Here is a 20,958-nt window from a genome sequence, read left to right on the forward strand (position 1 = left end):
TTTAGCATCCCAAAGTGAACTGCTGGTGGGAACTACAATTTGCAGTGGACATATTGTCATTGGGATACTATAGTATCCATCATGCCCTGGGGTGGGAAATCTATTTTAATTCCTTCCTTGAAAAAAGTTTTAACTTCATTTTCTGGAGGATTTTTTCCATAGGAACACATCTATGATTTTATAATATATCAGTGAGCCAAAAGGATTCAGTATATAAAATTTTAATTTACACACATTTTCCCCAAAATGCTACTTTTTTTTTTAGTGAATCAGAGGATACTAATATAATGTTAGTCTTTATATCAAGAGAGCTACTTTTCATCACTTTAAAATATTCATTACAATGTGAATTCAGCATTTTCTATTAATCCTTAAATGAAAAGAACTCAGATCACAGGACTAGAAATTGCTTGAAGCTAAAGCATGTTTTCCTAAGTGCTCCACAATTGCAAGATGTTAGCATCCTCCCTGGATTCCTTGTCTTTCCTATAGGCTGCTATAAATACGTTTGATAGTCTCAGCTTCCCCTTCATCAAGGATGCCTTTCTCCACATAAATGTCAGCCTGTTGATTGATGAAATCCCTCATCTTTGAAAGGTCATAATCTGAAATATAAAATTAGCAGAAAGTAAGCAAAGCAAAACACACTATAATGAACACCAGAACCATCAAGCTATTTCCAAATACTAGTAGATGGTCCTAGGAAACAGGATTCTGTTGATCTAATTAAAACAAATTACATATATCAGATACTCATAAACAAAAGTTTCCTTTGGTTCCTGACAATTATGATTTGGAAGGATTATTATATTTGAAGTCAGAATTTGAGCTTGAATCCAGAACTAAATGTGTGTATGAATTAGGGAAAGCAGTTTAGTTTTAAGGCAAGTTTCCAAATCTGTAAAATGAAAAAAAAAGTTTCCACTTCCTATCTCGGTTTAATAAAGTTTAAATAAAATATTATACTTGAAACAGACCTTGTACTATTGAGTAGCATATAAGTGTAAATTATCTTTATAAAGACAGGGGGATAGCTCTGTGGGAATGAAATCACTTAATGTCTCAGAACCCCACTTTTCTATAAAATAGGGATAAGAATAGTATTCACCTCTCATAGTTGTGAGGTTCTTTTTTTTCAGATTTTTTTTTTTTGGCAAGGCAATGGGGTTAAGTGGTTTGCCCAAGGTCACACAGCTAGGTAATTATTAAGTGTTTGAGCCCGAATTTGAACTCAGGTACTCCTTACTCCAGGGCTGGCGCGCTATCCACTGCGCCACCTAGCCACCCCAGTTGTGAGGTTCAAATAAGATATTAAATGTAAAATGCTACAAATAAGGTGTATCCCATCCTTGAGGGCAGGTATTGTGTAATTTTTCACTATTATATCCATAACATCTAATATCATAACTTGTAAATATATGTATATATATATATGAAATGTATAATGAATACTTAAAACTGTTTATTGAAATGGACTGTTGTCAGAAGAGGAGAGCTGAGTTATACAAATAGGCTCTTCATATTTCTTTTTTGTCTGACATCAATAGCCTTCTTTCTTTAGGTCCCATCCCAAACATCCCTATTACCTAGATGAAATCCAAAGAAACTCCAAAAACTACCAGGAGAAAGGGAGAGGGAGAGAGAGAAGGAGAGGGATGGGGAGGGAAGGAGAAGGAAAGAGAAGGAGGAAAGGGAAGAAGAGAGAAGAGAGAGTAAAAGAGAAGGAGGGTGGGGAAGGGGAAGAGGAAGAGGAGGATGGAGAGGAAGGAAAAGGGCAAGGGAAGGAGAGAGAACAGAGAAAGAGAGACAGAGGGTTATAGGGAAGGAAAGAAAGGGAGGAGAGGGGTAGAGAGGAAGAGAGAAGAAGAGAGGGAGAGGAAGAGACAGACGAGAGGAAAAAAGAGGAAGAAGGGAGAGGAGGTAGTGTTGAGGAGATACTGATTTCAGAACCAAGAAGCAGCCTCTCCACTCCAAAGCATAACCTCGGTCTTAGAAGCCTGGGAGGCACAGAACAATGGGTTGTCAGGGATGTACTGCCTGGCCTATTCCTTTGGTATTCTCCAGCATGATAGTATAAATAACTTAGGTTAATATACTACTTTAAGTTTTGCAAAGAGTAATCCTGTGAGGTAGGATCTTCAGAATTTCCCAAATTATTCCCAAAAGAGAAAAAAAAAATTTTCTCTAAATTCACTGAATTCTGCTCTCTCACAATCTTATCAGATAAGACATGGATTTCAATTTCTTATCACGAACTCTGTTCTGCAGATGCTTAAACTGTAGCTCTGAGAGATTAAGCTGTGTGTCCAGGTCCTCTACTTACTGGCTGGGTGACCCTGGACATACCACTTGGTCTCTTCTCCAGGCCCTTTCTTACACATGCTTATTGACTAATCAGGTTACCAATTTTGCTAGTGAAGGTGCAGAGAGAGACACAGGATGTGGGCAGTCTATTTCCGGACTACAGAAAGTTCAAAAAAGTGGGTTTTGGTGGCTTGCTTGTTTTTGGACGTGAAATGGACAATCAAGCTAAATCATGGAGAGGTAGTTTGGTACAAAAAGCCCAGGATTTTAGAGATCCTTTCAGTCATCAAGAGAATAAATTTGTGTGTGGACAGCTTAATTTATGAAAAACGTTATAAGGCAACTATTACTGCTATTACAGAGATTTTTTTGACAGGCAAGCAGGGAAGGGATTAATAAGCACTTATTAATCACCTGCCATATGCTTAGATACTTTATAAATATCTCATTTGATTCTCACAACCCTGTGAGATGATCCCTATTTTACAGTTGAGGAAATTGAGGCAAAGGGAGGGTCACACAGCTAGTTAGTGCCTGGGGTTAGTTTTGAACTCAGAGCTTCCTGACTCCAGGCCCAACTCTCTAGACATTGAACCACCTACACAGGAGAATTGGGGAGAAAAGTGAAGCCAGTTACAGCAAAGATAGAAAAAGAAAATGCAGGGAAGAGAACAGAAGAAGGCTCAGATGAAGCACCCACAAGGACATCTGTTGAAATGAATGTGCTAAAATTTAGTCTAAACTAGAAACACACAAAGTTATAAGTAAAGAGATTCCTAGTTTTGAATATACTATTCTTTTTTTGTTCTTTGTATGTTGAAATGTTCATGTTTGTTGATGATTGTAAGTTCAGAATAACAAGAAAATTGAAAAACTTCCCTGTAAAAAGTTTTCTTACTAGATCTGTATCCCAAAAGAGATGTACAAGGATATTTGTGGTAGCTCTTTTCTGTGGCAAAGTATTAGAAGTTGAGAGGATGGTTGGGGATGGTTGAACAAACTGTGGCATGATGGAATGCTATTCTGCCATAAGAAATGATGAACAGTTTTTTTGGGGGTGGTAAAGAATTGGAAATTGGGGATGGCTGAACAAGATATGGTATATGAATGCTATTGGAGTACTATTGTTCTGTAAGAAACCATGAATGGTTGGACTCTAGAGAAGCTTGGAAAGAATTACAGGAACTGATGCTGAGTGAAGGGAGCAGAACCAAGAGAACATTGTACACATTAACAACATTGTGAGCTGATCAACTTTGATGGATGCAACTCCTTTCAGTAATTCAGAGAGCTAGGACAACCCTAGGAGACCTGTTATGGACAATGCCATCTATATCCAGATGAAGGGGGGAAAAAACAAAACAAAAAATAAACTACAGAATCTGAGTGAACACTAGGTTCACTTTTAAAATTTCCACTTATGTTTTTCCTTACTATTCCATGTTTTTCTTTCTTTTCCCTTAATCCTAATTTCTCATATAGAAAATAACTAATATGTAAATATGTTAAATACAAATGAACATGTATAATATTCACTAGACTGCTGCTAAGGGGAGGGGAATGGGAAGGGAGGGTGGAAGAAAATTATGTAACATAAATATGCATATGGATGAATGAATGTTGAAAAACTTTAATAAGATGCAATTAGAAAAATAAAATATCAATTAAGGAAAAAAATGATGAACAGGATGCTCTTAGAAAAACCTGGAAAGACTTTCAGAATCTGATGCAAAGTGAAATGTACTGTGACACTGTAATAATAATAATATTTTAGGATGGTCAGCTGTGAATGACAACTTTTCTCAACACTACAATGACCTAAGACAATTCCAAAAGTCTTGTGATGAAGAATAATATCCATCTCCAGAGAAAGAGCTGATAGCTTTCATAATCAGAATGAAGCATACTTTTTTTCATTTTATTTTTCTTGAGGTTTTTTTTTTGGGGGGGAGGTCTTTTTTTTCACATCATGACTTTATGGAAATATGTTACATGATTGCACATTTTAACCTATATCAAATAACTTACTCTCTCAATGAGGGAGGGTGGGGAGGAAAGAAGGGAGAGAATTAGGAACTCAAAGTTTTAAAAATGAATGTTAAAAATTGTTTTTCCATATAAAAATGGGGGAAATAATAAGTAAATAAATAAAAAAAGAAATGATTCTATCAAATGCTCATTCAACAAATAAAAAAATACAGTGCCTGACTTTTAGTTGGTACTTGATAAATATTTAACTGGTCAAAAAAAAAAAGATACCCATCTGATCACCATTACCTGCATTCAGAAACTACCATTCTTAACTGCTGCCTTTTGTTTTACATGTTAGCAACCAGTCACTGAAGTATCAAGGTTTGAAGGGCTAATGAGATTCATCCAGGCCGAAGTTTTAACTATCATAGAGCTTCATATGTTGGTGGTGATAATAAGAACTCAAATTTATACAAAGTATTCCAAGTCTTAGTGCAGTTTTAAGCTGGCAGAGTTTAATATTGTGTTTTATGTACATTACCTCATTTGACACCCACAGAAGATTAGTAACACAAATATTATTATCTCAGTTTTACATCTGAGGAAACTGAGACTCAGAGATTTGGTGATTTTTTTTTCCCATAGTTACACAGTAAGTGGCAAATGAGTGTCCAGATCTCTTCTGTACATGCCCAGTACATGTAACTTAATGGAATGAATAGAAGCATTTCGTTAGGGAAGCACTGGTCTTGGAATTAGGAGCCTGTGATTTTAGTTCTTGTTTCAACATTGACAAGCTGATTTTGGGGCAAGTCATTTAATTTCTAAGGACCTCAGTTTCCACATCTTTAAAAGGAGTGCAGAGAAGAGATCCTTCCATTGGATCATAGGTTTAGAACTGGAAGGGGCTAAGGGTCATCCAGTCCCCAATCCATTGTTTTGTAGATGAGGAAACTGAACCTCAGATGAGCTGGTGATCTGCATCAGTGGAGAAAGGTTCCATACTAGGAGTTCCTTTCAAGGATGAAATAATACATAAAAACAGACCTGTAAGTCCATGTCTCCCAATGATAAATAGCAGGTTTTTTTAAAAAAAAATTTAATTTCATACCTTCTTTATTTCCTTGTTTATCATGTTTCTTCAGCCATTCAATATTCTTTCTAATGGCTTCCAAATAGGTCTCTGTTTTTCCTATTAAAAAATCAAACAAACCAAAATTAAAAAAAAATTCATTGAAAGTTAACACGTAGGGGCAGCTAGGTGGCGTAGTGGATAAAGCACCGGCCCTGGAGTCAGGAGTACCTGGGTTCAAATCCGGTCTCAGACACTTAATAATTACCTAGCTGTGTGGCCTTGGCCAAGCCACTTAACCTTACTGTTTGCCTTGCAAAAAAAAAGCAAACCTAAAAAAAAGTTAACACGTTTGAGGGGAGCCAGGTAGCACAGTAGATAGACCACCTGCCCTGGATTCAGGAGGACTTGAGTTGATTTTATTTTTTTTTAATTAATTTTTATTAAAGATATTATTTGAGTTTTACAATTTCCCCCCCAATCTTACTTCCCTCCCCCCGACCACCACGGAAAGCAATCTGTCAGTCTTTACTTTGTTTCCATGTTGTATCTTGATCCAAATTGGGTGTGATGAGAGAGAAATCATATCCTTAAAGAAGAGAAGTCTCAGAGGTTACAAGATCAGACAATAAGATATCTGGTTTTTTTTCTAAATTAAAGGGAATAGTCCTTGAACTTTGTTCAAACTCCACAGCTCCTTAACTGGATACAGATGGCACTCTCCTTTGCAGACAGCCCCAAATTGCTCCCGATGGTTGCACTGATGGAATGAGCAAGTCCTTCAAGGTTGATCAGGACTTGAGTTTAAATCCAGTCCCAGACATTTAAAAATTATCTAGTTGTGTGACCTTGGGCAAGTCACTTAACCCCATTGCTTTGTAAACCCCCTCATCTCCCCCCCCCCAAAAGTTAACATGTTTTGTTTTGAAAAGCTTCTTTAGCTAAAATGAATAGATCTGGGGACTTAGGTGGTACAGTTGATAGAGCACTGAAGTCAGTTCTCTGTCAAAAATATTTATTGATCATCTAAGATGTAAAGTCACTGTATAAGGTGTTATGTGAGATATATAAATATGCAAGGCAGTATGGGAACAGTGGGGGAAGCACTGGTCCTAGAGTCAGAGATTTGTTGTTGTTATTCAGTCATCCAGTCTTTCTGGGTAAAAGATATTTGAGTGATTTTCTATTTCCTTCTCCAGTCGATTAGGGCAAACAGAGGTTAAGTGGTTTGCCCAGAATTGCATAACAAATAGATTTAATTTGAATTCAAATCTTCCTGAGGTCAGTACTCTATCCACTGTATCATCGAGCTTAAGTCAGAGAACCTGAGTTCAAATGCTATTCTGATGCTTATACACATTATTTAATATCCCTGAACCTCAATTTCCTCATTCATAAAAATGGAGAAATTGGACTAGATGACCTCCAAGAAACTTCAATAGAAAAAAAAATGCAGTTATAGGCATATTCATCAATGACCAAGGGTTTCTTTGTCTGATTGAGGCCAGTCCTAGGGAGTATTTTGTCTTAAGTGATAAGCATTTTCTAGTTAATAGGGACAATAGGAAGCTACTGAAGATTTTAGAGCATGAGAATGACATTGGCAGACCTGAAACTTTATAAATATTGATTTGGTAGTTGTGTGAAGGATGGATTGGAGAGGAAAAAAACTAGTAGGAGGGAGAACAAATAGGATATTGCAGTACTCCAGGTGAGAAATGAAAAAGAACTAAAATTATGGTAGTAATAGAATGAGTACAGAGAAGAAATGGATGCAAGAGAGAATGTGGAAGCTAGATAAGATTTAGCAATTCGTTGGACATAGGGAGCAAGGAAGAACAAATATTTAAGGATGATTCCAAGGAATCTGGATGTTGAAACAACAAAAATAAGAAAGTTTGGAAGAGAGAGGAATGTTTAGATGGAAAGACAATGAGTTCTGTTTTGGACATGACTTCCTTAAAGCTTCAATTTAAATTCTATATTATATATATATTTTTTTTGGTTTATTGTTGTTTGGTCTGACTCCTTGTGGTGTTTTCTTGGCAAAGATATTAGGATGACTCACCATTTCCTTCTCTGGCTCATTTTACAGATGAGGAAACTGAGGTAAACAAGGTTAAGTACTTTGTCCAGGGTCACACAGTTAGTAAGGAAGGAATTTCAGAATCCAGGATGAAGGAGGTAGCATAATTATATGATGATAAATTGTCACCATTTCTGTGGCAGGATGAGACAGAATAAATCGTAGGAGTTGAAGAGGAGGCTGGGCTAAGAATTCATGGTATTTGAGGAATATCAACAAGTATATTGAAGACTCTCAGTTTTAGGGTGGGGGTAGGTGTGGAAAAGAAGACTGGGATTCAGATACCAAACTTCTTGAGAGCAAAAGAGACTTGGAGACTGTTAAGTGACAACAGCAAGGGTTTGGAATGAGTGATATAGATGGATGGAGTGACTCTCAAAGAAGAGGTTGCTGAGTGATGATAATAAAGGAATAGTGAGAAGCAAGGAATATGCTTATTCTTTCTCTTAGCCCAGTGTGTCAGAGAGGAGGGCAGAGGGAAGGAGGTATGATAGAAAGACTATTCAGTATTAGAAAGAGGTGGTGAGAATTTCATTCCTTCTGGAAATTCTGGAGAAAACCAGATTCCCTAAGTTCAAGAAGACAGGAATTCTAGAGGGTCCAGTGCAACAGAACTAAGGAAGCCATCAATGGAGAGTAGGGGCTGAAGTGTTATGCTGCCACCTTGAATCTTGCTAAATCTGTTTTATGATCATCTTACCTTCACTGACTTTAGACAGTCTTAATGTCAACCTCTTTTGATAACCCCAACCCATCTTGGCTTCGGACCTCACACTACCCTGACTGAGAGTGAGAAGGCTTAGTTTACATGTAAGGTGTAAAAGAATTTCATTCCTCAACTTCACAAGGAAATCAATATATAGACTTTCATTGTCTGTTTTCTGAAGCTACTAAGGTCAACTAAATTGAGTCTAGCAAAAACAGTGCTCATTAATTCAAATAAATTCAGTGGAGAAAGGGACCTTCTAGATCATTCAGTTCAACCTTCTCATTTATAGGTTGGGGAAACAGAGAGAAATGACTTGGTCACAAGCACCTACAGAGAGTAAATTGCAGAATCAAAATTCAAACCTGGGTCATCCAACTCTAAGATCAGTCAACACCTTTTCTATTTTTCTACTCTTCAAACTATTGAAAAATCTAAATTAGAGAACATCTTTGAAAAAAATATAACTTGGTTATCTTTAAGTATATAGTAAGTAGGATGAGACTGGACGGAGAGTTGGAAGACCTGACTCAATTCAACTCAGTAGGTCCTCAGTACCTGTTATGTATGTGCAAGGACCGGGTTGGACACTGGGGATGCAAAGATGAAATAATAATAAAAGGTGAAATATGTACATCTAGATTACTGCTGGATAGTTTTAGGAGAACTTTCCTCACATCAACCTTGTGAGCTGCATAATGCTCACTGTTATCCACTTTTTATAGGTAAGGAAATAAGTACAGATTTGGTTAAATGATTTGTCCAGCTAATGGCAAATTAGGTTAAATGATTTGTCCAGTTAATGAGTAAGCTGCTTGAGCAGAAATTCACACCTAAGGCTCTTGATTCTGAATCTAGTACTTTTTCTAGTGATATACTGGTGCTTCTCAGTATAGGCTGCTGGGTGCCCGGATAGGAGTGTTGTGTGGGACTTCAGACCTCAGACATCTGTGAGTTGAGTGACCTTGTGTAAGTCACCTAATCTCTCAGCCTAAGTTTTCTGATCTGTAATATAATAACCTCTACCTCCTGAGGTTATTGTGAGGATCAAATAAAATAACTATATAACACAACATAGTGTCTGGCATATAGTGAACATTATATACATATTATTAGTAGTAGTAGTAGTAGTAGTAGGGGTAGTATAGTCACTGGACCACAGGTTTAGAGCTGGAAGAAGTTCAGCAAATATGATTCCTTCATTTGATAGTTGAGAAAAACAAGGGAAAGATTTTTTGATTCCAAGTCTACTTCTCTATACACTATGCCACACTTTTTTTTTTAGTTTTTTTTTGCAAGGCAAATGGGGTTAAGTGGCTTGCCCAAGGCCACACAGATAGGAAATTATTAAGTGTCTGAGACTGGATTTGAACCCAGGTACTCCTGACTCCAAGGCCAGTGCTTTATCCACTGTGCCACCTAGCTGCCCCTATGTCACACTCCTGAAGAATCTTTGTCATCAGTAGCTTATAGATATATATCTTGGTGGTATAATGAAAAGAGTGTTGGGCCTGTAGCCAGGAAAACCTCAGTTCACAACTCAGACACTTATAAGTTGTGAAACCTGGGCAACTGAAGCCTGCCTCAGTTTCCTCAGCTAAAAATGAGGATAATAATAGAACTTACCACCCAGTATCATTGTGAAGATCAAATGAGATAATATTTTTTTTAATTTCCAGACTAGTCATATTGTGAAAGAATAATCAGAACAAAAGGGGAACAAAAAATAAATTTAAAACTGTGAAAATTGTATGCTCTGATCTGCATTCACACTCTATAGTTCTTTCTCTGGATGTGGTTGGCATTTTCCATCAGAAGTCTTTTAGAATTGTCTTGGACCACTGTAATGCTGAGATGAGCTAAGTGTATCATAGTTGATCATCATACAAATGTTGCTGTTTCTGTGTACAATGTTGAGATAATATTTGTAAAAGGATTTGAGAGCCAGCTACCTAAATTCTAGCTGTTCTTATTATAGTGTAATAGGATGGGGGGAGGAGGAATTTAAAAAAAAAAATCCGTATCACTATAATACAAGGCAGAATGTTACTACTATGAAGTCCAAACAAAATACAATAAAAAACTTGCTGTGATCTCAGCAAAGTCAATTTGTGTCCCTAGAGATCAGTTTCCTCAATCTATGAAATGAGTTCAATTCAGTTGACATTTTATTAAGCAACTGCTACTTGCAAGGCACTGGGGGATACAAAAGACAAAGCAAAAAATAGCCCCTTCCCAACAGGACATCCCTATCAGGGGAAATGATGAGTTGGACTAAATGTACCTCTTTGATTCTAGAAACTAGGCCAATGAAATCTTGCCCAGTAAAGGTTCTTATGGAGTTTGTTTAGTTAAGAGATGAGTCATTAGTTCTTAGTCATTAGCATTTAGGTTGTTTGTATGTAAATGAGGCTTCTAAGTCCCCGAGGGTACTTGAAAACTGTTTCTTCTCTGAAATATTTATGTCACCATACTGTTTATAATATTAAATCACTACTGGGGGGGGGGGCAAAGAGTAAAAGAGCTTCTTTAAACCAAAATAAACCTTAACTGTGGCATAGACATATTGATAAAAATTCTGAAAGTAAAGTTAGTTCAATAATATGTTGCAAATGAATAGCAAAGTCTTTATTACAATCTTAAAATTTCTTTGTTACACCTTTTGATCAGGAATCAGTTACCAATGAAACATATGCTAAATAAAGTTTTCAAGAAAATAACAGGGGCAGCTAGGTGGCGAAGTGGATAAAGTACTGATCCTGGAGTCAGGAGGACCTGAGTTCAAATTTAGCCTTAGACATTTATGGATAGAGCATTGGCCTTGGAGTCAGGAGTAAGGGAGTTCGAATCCAACCTTAGAACACTTGACTCTTAACTAACTGTATAACCTTGGGCAAGTCACCATCTTATATCTGGTCACTTAACCCAGATGGCTCTGGAGGAGAAAGTGAGACTGGTAACTTAGGATAGCAGCTCCTCAATCAAATCCAATTCACATTTTTGTCATGGCATCACCTCCCTGATGTCATGGTCTTCTTTGAAAATGAAGGACAAACATTATTACTTAGCTGTGTGACCTTGGAACTCATTGCCTTGCAAAAAAAAAAAAGAAAGAAGGAAGGAAGGAAGGAAGGAAGGAAGGAAAAAAGAAAGGAAGAAAGAAAGAAAGAAAGAAAGAAAGAAAAAAAAGAAAGAAAGAAAAAGGAAGAAAGAAAGAAAATAAGAGTATGTGATCTATCCATTTTGGAAAAACAAACCTCAAATTAAATGTATAGCTAAATCAATAGAGAGATGGCTCTAGCATTAAGGGGGATTAGGAAAGACTTTCTGTAGAAGCCAGAATTTTACATAGAAATGAAAGGAGCCAGGGAAGTCAGCAGACAGAAGTGAAGAGGGAGAGTATTTTAGATAAGGGGAATAGGTAGGAATAATAACAGCTATGTTAATATAGTATTTTTAGGTTTGAAAGCACTTTTCAAATACTTCATTTTATTGTCACAATAATTCTGGGAGGATAGTGCTATTATCATTTTCATTTATATTTGTATTCTCATTTGTATGAAGAAACTAAGCCAGAGTTTGGTGACTGTGCAAAGTACTACAAGAAAGACACTTAATGACAAAGTATGAGAAAGGAAATAAGTTGTAAGAAGATTGCAAAGTTAGGAAGGGGGCTAGGTTGTGAAGAACTTCGACCTCCAAACAGGATTTCATATTTGATCCTGGAGGTATTAGGGACCCATTGGAGTTTATTGAATGGAAGATGGTAATGGTGCTGACATGGTCAGATCTTCAGTTTAGGATTAATTTGACAATTTTTTTTTGTCCTTCATTTTTCAAGAAGACCACCACAACAGGGAAGTAATGCCAAAAAAAGTATATGAATTGGATTTGAGTGAGACTGTACTAGGTCACTAGCCTCACTTTCTCCTCCATAGCCATCTGGGTCCAATGACCATATATGAAGGTGGCGCAGTGGATAGAGCACTGGCCCTGAAGTCAGGAGTACTTGAGTTCAAATGTGACCTCAGATACTTAATAATTACCTAGCTGTGTGACCTTGGGCAAGCCACTTAACCCCATTTACCTTGCAAAAACCTACATAAAAAATGACTGAAGGTAACCCTGGACGAGAGGCAATCAGGATTAAGTGACTTGTCCAGGGTCAAGTATCTGAGGCTAGATTCAAACTCCTGTCCTCCTGACTCCAAGACCAGTGCTCTATCCACAGTTCAGATTACTAACAACTGAGTGGAGGATGGACTGGAATGGGGAGGGGACTTGTGTTAGGGAGGTCTGCTGTAGTCTACTCTTGGTCTGCTGTAGTCTACTGCAAGAGTCCAGGTGTGAGGTGATATGGATCTGCACCAAGATGGTAATAACGTAAGAGGGGAGAAGAGGGTGTATTGGAAAGATATTATGAAGGTAAAATTGACAGGATTTGACAACAGATTAGATATGGGAGATGACAGAGAATGAAGAGTCACTCCAGCATTCTGAGTCTCTATTATCCCCCTCTGTTTTTTTCATAGTTGTATGTGGCCTTAAAATGTGCTGAAATGGAGTGGAAGAATGCCAGAGATTCAATTTTGTATTATCTTGGTTGGGTAGCCATGTGAACTTTCAACAACAGAATTGTTAATTTGTCATATAGATTTGTATTGACCTCAATTTGCTCCTTCTGACCCAGGAAAATTGCTTTGTTTTATACTATGAGCACAGATAGCAGAAATCCCTATACTTAATGACTGGATAAGTATGATATAGTATATACAATGTAAGGCTGACTAATAGAAATCATGAAACCGATGGGAAATACAAAGAAACCTGGAAAAATCTTTATAAAATAATGTGCAGTAAAAAAAAAAAGCTTAGAAAATAGGAACTAACTATAATTAGTCGTATGGGGGAAAATGGAGGTTTGAAGGAAATGACTGCAACCGTTATACTTATTAATTGAAATTAGTTATTAAATTAGTTCAGTTGTTTGTATTGATATTCACTATTTTTAACAAAATATTTAATCATAGATTCAATAAATTATGGAACTATATGAAGCAAATTGACTCTTACAAAACACATAGTACTATTTTTTTTTTTTTTAGTTTTTGCAAGGCAAATGGGGTTAAGTGGCTTGCCCAAGGCCACACAGCTAGATAATTATTAAGTGTCTGAGGGTGAATTTGAACTCAAATACCCCTGACTCCAGGGCTGGTGCTCTATCTACTGCACCACCTAGCTGCCCCAACACAATACTATAAATAACAATGTTTTAAGAAGATACTATATAGTATACTATTCAAAGGAAATTTGTTCATGTAACAATAATAATAAATATATTTTCTGTATGGCAAAATCACATATCAAAAAAGATCATTAACTAATTGGGGTAGACTGGTCGGGGCTGCTCACAAGATGGATGGGCAGCTCTTGACCCATCATAGGGTCCCTATTTAATTAATGAATTGAATTAAATACAAACTTGAGCAGCAATGATTGGTGTTGCCCTTGACAAGTTCTATCCTGTGTCTTCTTCTGTCCTGAGAAGAACTATGAGCATTTATATATCCAGTTTTTGTCATAGTTGTTTTCATATTATTTAAAAATTCTTTTCTAGTTTGATTCCCTTTAACCTAGACCTTAGGCTTTTTTTTTTTCAAGGCAGTAGGGTAAAATGGCTTGCCCAAGGCCACACAGCTAGGTAATTATTAAGTGTATGAGACCATATTTGAACCCAGGTACTCCTGACTCCAGGGCCGGTTCTTTATCCACTATGCCACCTAGCCACCCCTAACCTAGACCTTAAATCAGATCTATATCTTCCCCTCCCATTCCCCATCACATCGCTGCATAAGCCATCAAAACCTCATAAACATTTGTTGAATGAAAGAGACAGGAAGAACAGACAACTTTGGTCTCAATCAGAATGGAAGTTTCCACTGTTCTTTCCAGTAATGAAAGCTACATACACACACACACACACACACACACACACACACACACACACACACACACACACAGCTCATTTGGACTAGAAAAACAGACCAGTTTTTTTCACATTAAAGTAAATGAACAAATCATAAATATAGAACATATTTCTTAGTGACTTTGTCTTATGAAATGTAATCTTATTCATTTAATACATGTTAATCTTTGATTCCAGTTCTGGCTGCACTATCGTAGCTATCTGTTGTATTTTTTGGCAGTGAGGTAGGTCAGAGATAGCACAGAAAAAGAGGGAAAGATAATAAATCTATATTTTTAAAAATACAAAGAAAACCTCCTTTAGTCTCTATGGAATGTTTCACTAGGCTTGATAACAAAATTCCAAGGAGTGAGTTTCACTCTTTTTATCTCCTCTTCTACTCTGATGAGAAGTTAAAGAAATAGGTGATCTTTAATCCCTGAGTAATCAACTCCTGAATAAGTAGTAATCAATAATGTAACTTAAACCTACATTTTCAAAAGATAAATGGATACTTTCAAAACTGAGGAAACAGGTTGAGAAGTTAAATGAATTATCTACTTCACCAACTAAATTACATATTTCTAGGATTATTTCTTCGAACAGTCTCCAAGAAGAAAACACTTATTTTTGAAAAATGTTGACCACAGCATTATTTATGATATATGTGATAAAAAAAACTGGAAACAAAATGAATACTCAATAATAGAGAATAGCTAGTTCTTATCATATTTGAACATAATGGAATATTATTGTGCAATGAGGAATGATCATAGATCATAGAGCTGAAAGGGACCATAGAGGATGACAAAACAGAAGTTGAAAAGATTAATGATTTTCTGAAGATCACAGAGCTAGTAAATACCTGAGGCATGATCTGAATTCAAGGTAGCTGGTTGGCCACTAGAGAGAATTCTTGGACTGGAGTCACAATGACCTGAATTCATAATCTGGCCTCAGACACTTACCAGCTGTGTGACCATGGGCAAGTCCCTTTATCCCTCTTTGCCTCAATTTTCTCATCTGTAAAATGAGCTGGAGAAGGAAATGTAAACCACTCCAGTGTCTTTGCAAGAAAACCACAAAAGAGGTTATGAAGAATTGAATACAACTGAAACAATTGAACAACTTTCTGATTCCAAGTCTAGTGCTTTATCCACTGTACAAATAAGAAGAATTCAAAGAAACACGAAAATGCAGGTATTAAAGAATTAGGTATGTAGAAGAGAAAAAAGTAGAACCAAAGTAATGATGTTCACAATTACCACCACAATGTTAATAAATTCAACAAGGAGGAATAACAAAATTCTGGTCTAATACAGCACCAGCACCATAGTGGCAAAATTAAGGGCAGATCTTGAAGTAGAAATTAGGGGACCAGGGATAAAAGCAGGTGACTGGTAAGAGGGAGGGGATACAATTCAGTTACAGCCGCAGGACCACTCTTCTGTAGATTGGAGTCAGAAGTCATTGGAATGTTGGAGGATTAGAAAATGGAACTGGGAGGTCAAAATTGGTATGTTTGTTTGCTTTTTTTGAAGAAGGCAAAGATTGGCGAACAGAAAAAGATGGAGTCAGAAACTTAATTTATCAAAGAGGAGGTGGAAACACAAGGTGGAAAGGTCATCATTGACTGCAATAAGGATCTGGATTAGATTCTTTAAACAGAGAGAGGTTTCTTGGGTTTGTAGGGTCTGTAAGGGAGGATCTGAAAGTGGCAGGAGCAAAGAGCAAAATAAAAAAGAAACATCAGAATGGTGTTTAAATTCCTGTGCCTCTAGCTGTCTTATTCTCCTCATTTATAAAATATATAATTTTATTTGCATTATCTTCTTCACAAGGCTGTTATGAGGAAAGGATTGTGTGAATTTTAAGATGCCTCATACATTTAAGTCATGATAATGACTTGAAAGTATGGGTCAATTGATCACAGACCAGAGTAAAGGAATGGATTTCAGAGAATATGAACAGCCTGGCACAACCATTAGCCACTAATGGAAAAGCATTTTTAAAAGTAGGTTTAGTTGCAGATGACTTTGTTTACAAGCTTTGGCACATTGTGTGATAATTGTCAAACCTTTCTCTGATGTGGAGAAATAAATACTGTAATCTCATAAGTCAAGGGTGAAGATTCTTTACCTTTTGGTTCCTCATTATTTTCTGTGTCAGACCCATCTTTTGTGGAATCTTTTTGCGTTCCATATTCCTTTTCCATTTTAGCTGCTTCCTCCTTTGTACTGTCTGCTTCCTCATGACTCTTGTCTGAAGGAACCATGAGCAAAGATTGCTGTTATATCTTCAATTCAAGACCAGTTCTTTACTTAAATGAGATACTATGAAGTGGAAACCTAGCAATTTTCTATTCAGTTTAATTAACATAAGCAACAAAACTGGGTAGATCAAGTCCCATGGTAAATTTGGGGGGACTAAAAAACTATCCAGTTTGGATGTTTTTGATTAATTGGAAAACAACAACAACAACCAGTATAGCTCTTCACTGCATGAAGTCATTCATTCAAAACTGTTCAGTCCTAGAATAGCAGACCATATTCTTGAACTTTTAACAAGAACTTTATTCCTTTGAGTTCTATTTTCTTAATCCCTTTACATTCCTTAAATTCCTTTACATAAGGATCCAAAGGGAAAATTGGTAGACTAAAAGAGGTCATTCATTGATGTTCAACATCAGTTGAACCTACTTAAATAGATATAAAGCAAACATACTCTTTCTGAGAGGTTGAAAAAAATTCACAACCACCACAACCACAATAGGTAATACAGTAATAATTGTGCAAAATGCTGTAATAAAAGGATCATAGAATCTTGGAATTCTAAGGAATTTTAGAGGTCACCTAGTATGCATACATTCCCTGGCAGTCAATTTAAGCCTATCCTTCTTACCCCAGGTCTTTCAAAGTTACAATCTAGTGCCTGATCAATAATAAACACAAGTTTTTTTTTTTTTTTACTAATCCAAATAATATTTGTCATTTTTAAAACCATGAAGGAAATAAGAAAAATACCTGAAATAAAACTGCTTTTATTGTCAGGGGCATTTTTTTCAAGTTTATTCTTGGTCTGTAGAGCTATTGTTGCATCCAAGTTTTCTGGGGGGAAAAAAAGTGCTATTTTAAGAGTCCATGTTTAGATTTTAAATCTTTCAAAAAGCAAACAACTTAATCTAATAAAACTGAATAGGAAAGCAGTCAAGACATTTGAGATCTCCCAGTCCAGCTCCCTACCCAATTCTCTTCAGGTATCCTGATAACATCCCAGAAAGATGCCTATCCAGTCCCACTTATGTAGTACAAATATCAGAAGACCATGTCTTATTCTTCCTTTGCATCCCTCTTACTCTTTAGCACAGGGCTGGTTGTACCATCAGAGAAGAATGTCTCATAATAATGCTCACTTGTATTTAAAGCTATTATTTTTCATCAAGACATGAGCACTGATGCACAGAATCCACAGAATAATAGAATCACTTTTGTCTTTTTTTCTTCTTTGTTTAAAGAAAACCACTGCTTTATTCCATCAAGAATCTGACTGTATAATTGGTTCTTTGTGATCCTGGAGCATCTGATCCATTAATATGATGGCCTTTCTAATATCTTTATTCCTTGCTATTCAAACTATCCAGTAACTTCTCATAACAGACTATGTTACATCTGTTTGGAGCAAGGTTAGCATGGACCTGTAATGAGGCAATAAAAAAAGGGGAAAAGTAGAACATGGAAGGTGAACAATTGCAAAACAGAAAGGAGGGTTGGGTTCATATGAGATTTCTACAGAGTACAGAGATATTGCCAGTCACAGTTTTAAAGCAGGAAGCAGTAAGAAGGTCCATATATGTATAAGAAGTCAAAATTCATGGATAACCATTTGCCTGACACAACGTGATTCACCAAACCTTCGGTCTTTTTAATGCTGCTGCTGGTATTTTGTTTCTGGAAAATGCTGATGACCTGGTACGCCTGTGAACAGGGTCCACTAAGACTCCTTATGATTCAGCCAACTCTGCTAGGCTGCAGGCATGTATACCATCTTCCTTCACCTTCATTTCAGATTATGGCTCAATGGGTCATGTACATCATCATCATGTGTTAACTCCCATATTCATTTACATACGTGTGTATTATGGGCCAGGCATTATGTTAAGGGTCACATACAAATACAGCAAGTGTTAAATGCCAAATTTGAACTCTGTCTTCCCAACTGCAGACCCAAATCTATTCCACTTTGCCATCTAACTTCTCTGGGGTTTTGAAACAGTAAACTCCATCTCTCTCTCTTTTTTTCCAAAGCAATGGGGTTAAGTGACTTGCCCAAGGTCACACAGCTAGGCAATTATTAAGTGTCTGGGGTCAGATGTGAATTCAGGTCTTCCTGACTCCATGACCAGAGCACAATCCATTGTATCACCTAGTTGGCCCCAAGCTCCATTTCTCAAAGAAATCTTGTACAATATATATTTTCTTACTCAATTGAAAGAAAAGGTGGTTGAACAACTCAGAGGGTATAAATTAGAGTTAAGTTGAATCAGTCGTAGAAAAGAACATCAGAACATTGACAGTTTCAATTGGTACAGTAGGAAAAAGGGAAAAAGCAGTTATAAAGTTCCTACTACTATGTGACAGTCATTGTGCTTAGCACTTTTTACAACATTGCATTTGATCTTCATAACAACCCTGCAACATATGTAATGTTTTTACATTTGAGGAAACTAAAGCAAATAAACACAGCTTGAATCTGGACTTGGACTCAGGTCTTCTTGACTCAGTACACCCTGCCCTGTACCACCAGCTGTTTTTAGTGGTATGCTAATGGATTTACTTACTAAGGAATGGGGAAAGGACTCAACACCCTTTCCATAAATTTCAGAAAAACTCTACTAGTTGAGATGTTGAAGGGGGAGAGCCAGGTCTAGTGCCTCATGCTCAATGATTTGCACCCCAAAATGGTACCATTTATATATACCTTTACAGGTATACTGTAGGTCAGTGTACATGAACTCTAACTTTACTAATTAGCCATTGTTCACAGGACCTTCAGGGAATAGCAGGAGTACAGGAAAAAATGTAGTAAAAATAATAGTTGGTAAAGACATGCACATTCTTGGTGGCTAAATAGATTGAGTAAAATGAAATTTACAGTAGAGAGTAGGACCACCCTATCCACTTCATGTGGGGGATGCCAGTGGAGCAGTGGTTAGAGTGCCACTTGGGGAGTCAGAATTGCCCTAAGTTCAAATCCGGTCTTAGACACTGACCTTAGGCAACATTTAGTCTCTATTTGCTTCAGTTTTCTCAACTGAAAAAAGGAGGAAATAATACCACCCTGCCTCTCAGTGTTGTTGTGAGGATGAAATGAGATAATTGTTGTAAAGAGTGTTTGGCACATGGGAACAAAAAATGCTAGTGATGGTGATGATGATGATGATGATGATATTAAAAATGTAGTACCAGAAATATGATTCCAGGGAATGATTCTGCCTGTCCATCATACTGGAAAGGTGAAGCTTTATAGAAAAGTAATCATAAGATCACAGATATAGAGTTAGAAAAAATCCTCCAAGACCATCTAGTCCAATCTCCTCGTTTGATTGTTTTTTTTTTTTTTTTTTTTTTTTAGTTTTTGAAAGGCAAATGGGGTTAAGTGGCTTGCCCAAGGCCACACAGCTAGGTAGGTAATTACTAAAGTGTCTGAGACCGGATTTGAACCCAGGTACTCCTGACTCCAAGGCCAGTGCTTTATCCACTAAGCCACCTAGCCGCCCCCACTATGCCACCTAGCCACCCCTACTCACTTGATTGTTGAGGAAACTGATGCTAATGAATGGAAAGTAGTATGCTTAAGGCATGAAAATCAGGATTTGAAGCCAGGTCTTCTGACTCTAGGGTCAATGATTCCATAAAGTGATTATCTAGGACATGATATCAACTAAAACCCCTATTTAGAGATGATGTGAAATAGAAGTCTATAAAGCTAGAAAATCTCATTTTTAGGACCAAGGAGGTGTCCTTAACTGTGGTAAGAAGTCTGAGGGGGGGCATTTTAGTCAAGATGTCATCTATCAGATGCCTGCCCAGAAGTCAGGAAGACCTGAGTTCAAATATGGCCTTCTACACTAGCTTTGTGATTATGAACTAGTCACTTAACCATGGTTATCTCTTCCCTTGCCAAAAAAATTGTCATCTATCACCAGGGCAGCACTATACCTCACAAGTCTGTATGACACAGGTCACAATAAGTTTGATGGACAGTACAATGAATAACTTGAGGAAAGACTTCACATAATTGTACCTAATTCTCAGTACTATGGTAGCTACAAGTGACAATGGAGAGTCCTGACCAGGATACACCACTGTAGCCCACACCAGATCATTGTGGCAGAGGGAAGAGTATTTATTGCTCACCAAGAATCTCCAGAGGTCTGTACAGGATTTCCAATCCTTGGGTGCCAACATTATGACAGCTTAGAAGGGAAGAAATGGGGTCTGACTATATATAGATATTCTGCTGCTTTTGCTGACAGATTAACTCTGATAGCACTGGTTCATAGAATTGCAGAAACTTAACATTGAAAGGGACCTGAAAGAGGTTACCTGATCCAATCCAGGTTTACCTGAGCAGGAATGCTTTCAAATAACATCTCTGATAAGATGCCATGCAGCAATGGAAAAAAATTACTGCCTCTTGAAGCATCATCTCTTGGACAGACCCAACTCTTAGGAAATTCTTCCTTATAGTGAGTGAACTGAAATCTGTCTCTCGGCAACTTCTGCCTAGTTCTTTCCCTGGGACCAAGTAGAATAGGTCTAATCCTTCTTTCATATGATAGTTCTTCAAACCCT

General features: G+C 37.1%; 1 protein-coding gene across 1 annotated transcript in view; it reads right to left on the reverse strand.

The window, feature by feature from the left end:
• Positions 1 to 486: 486 nt before the first annotated feature.
• Positions 487 to 20,958, reverse strand: part of SCG3 (secretogranin III) — a 44,171-nt gene continuing 23,699 nt past the window's right edge. Inside the window, exons 9-12 of the mRNA XM_074231938.1 lie at positions 17,141 to 17,211; positions 16,244 to 16,388; positions 5,387 to 5,467; positions 487 to 605 (exon numbers count right to left, since the gene is read on the reverse strand). Of these exons, the coding sequence (XP_074088039.1) occupies positions 487 to 605; positions 5,387 to 5,467; positions 16,244 to 16,388; positions 17,141 to 17,211 (416 nt within the window). The remainder of the gene's footprint in view (positions 606 to 5,386; positions 5,468 to 16,243; positions 16,389 to 17,140; positions 17,212 to 20,958) is intronic.

The sequence above is a fragment of the Macrotis lagotis genome, chromosome 4, assembly GCF_037893015.1.
Source record: "Macrotis lagotis isolate mMagLag1 chromosome 4, bilby.v1.9.chrom.fasta, whole genome shotgun sequence".
In the NCBI taxonomy this organism is placed as follows: domain Eukaryota; kingdom Metazoa; phylum Chordata; class Mammalia; order Peramelemorphia; family Peramelidae; genus Macrotis; species Macrotis lagotis.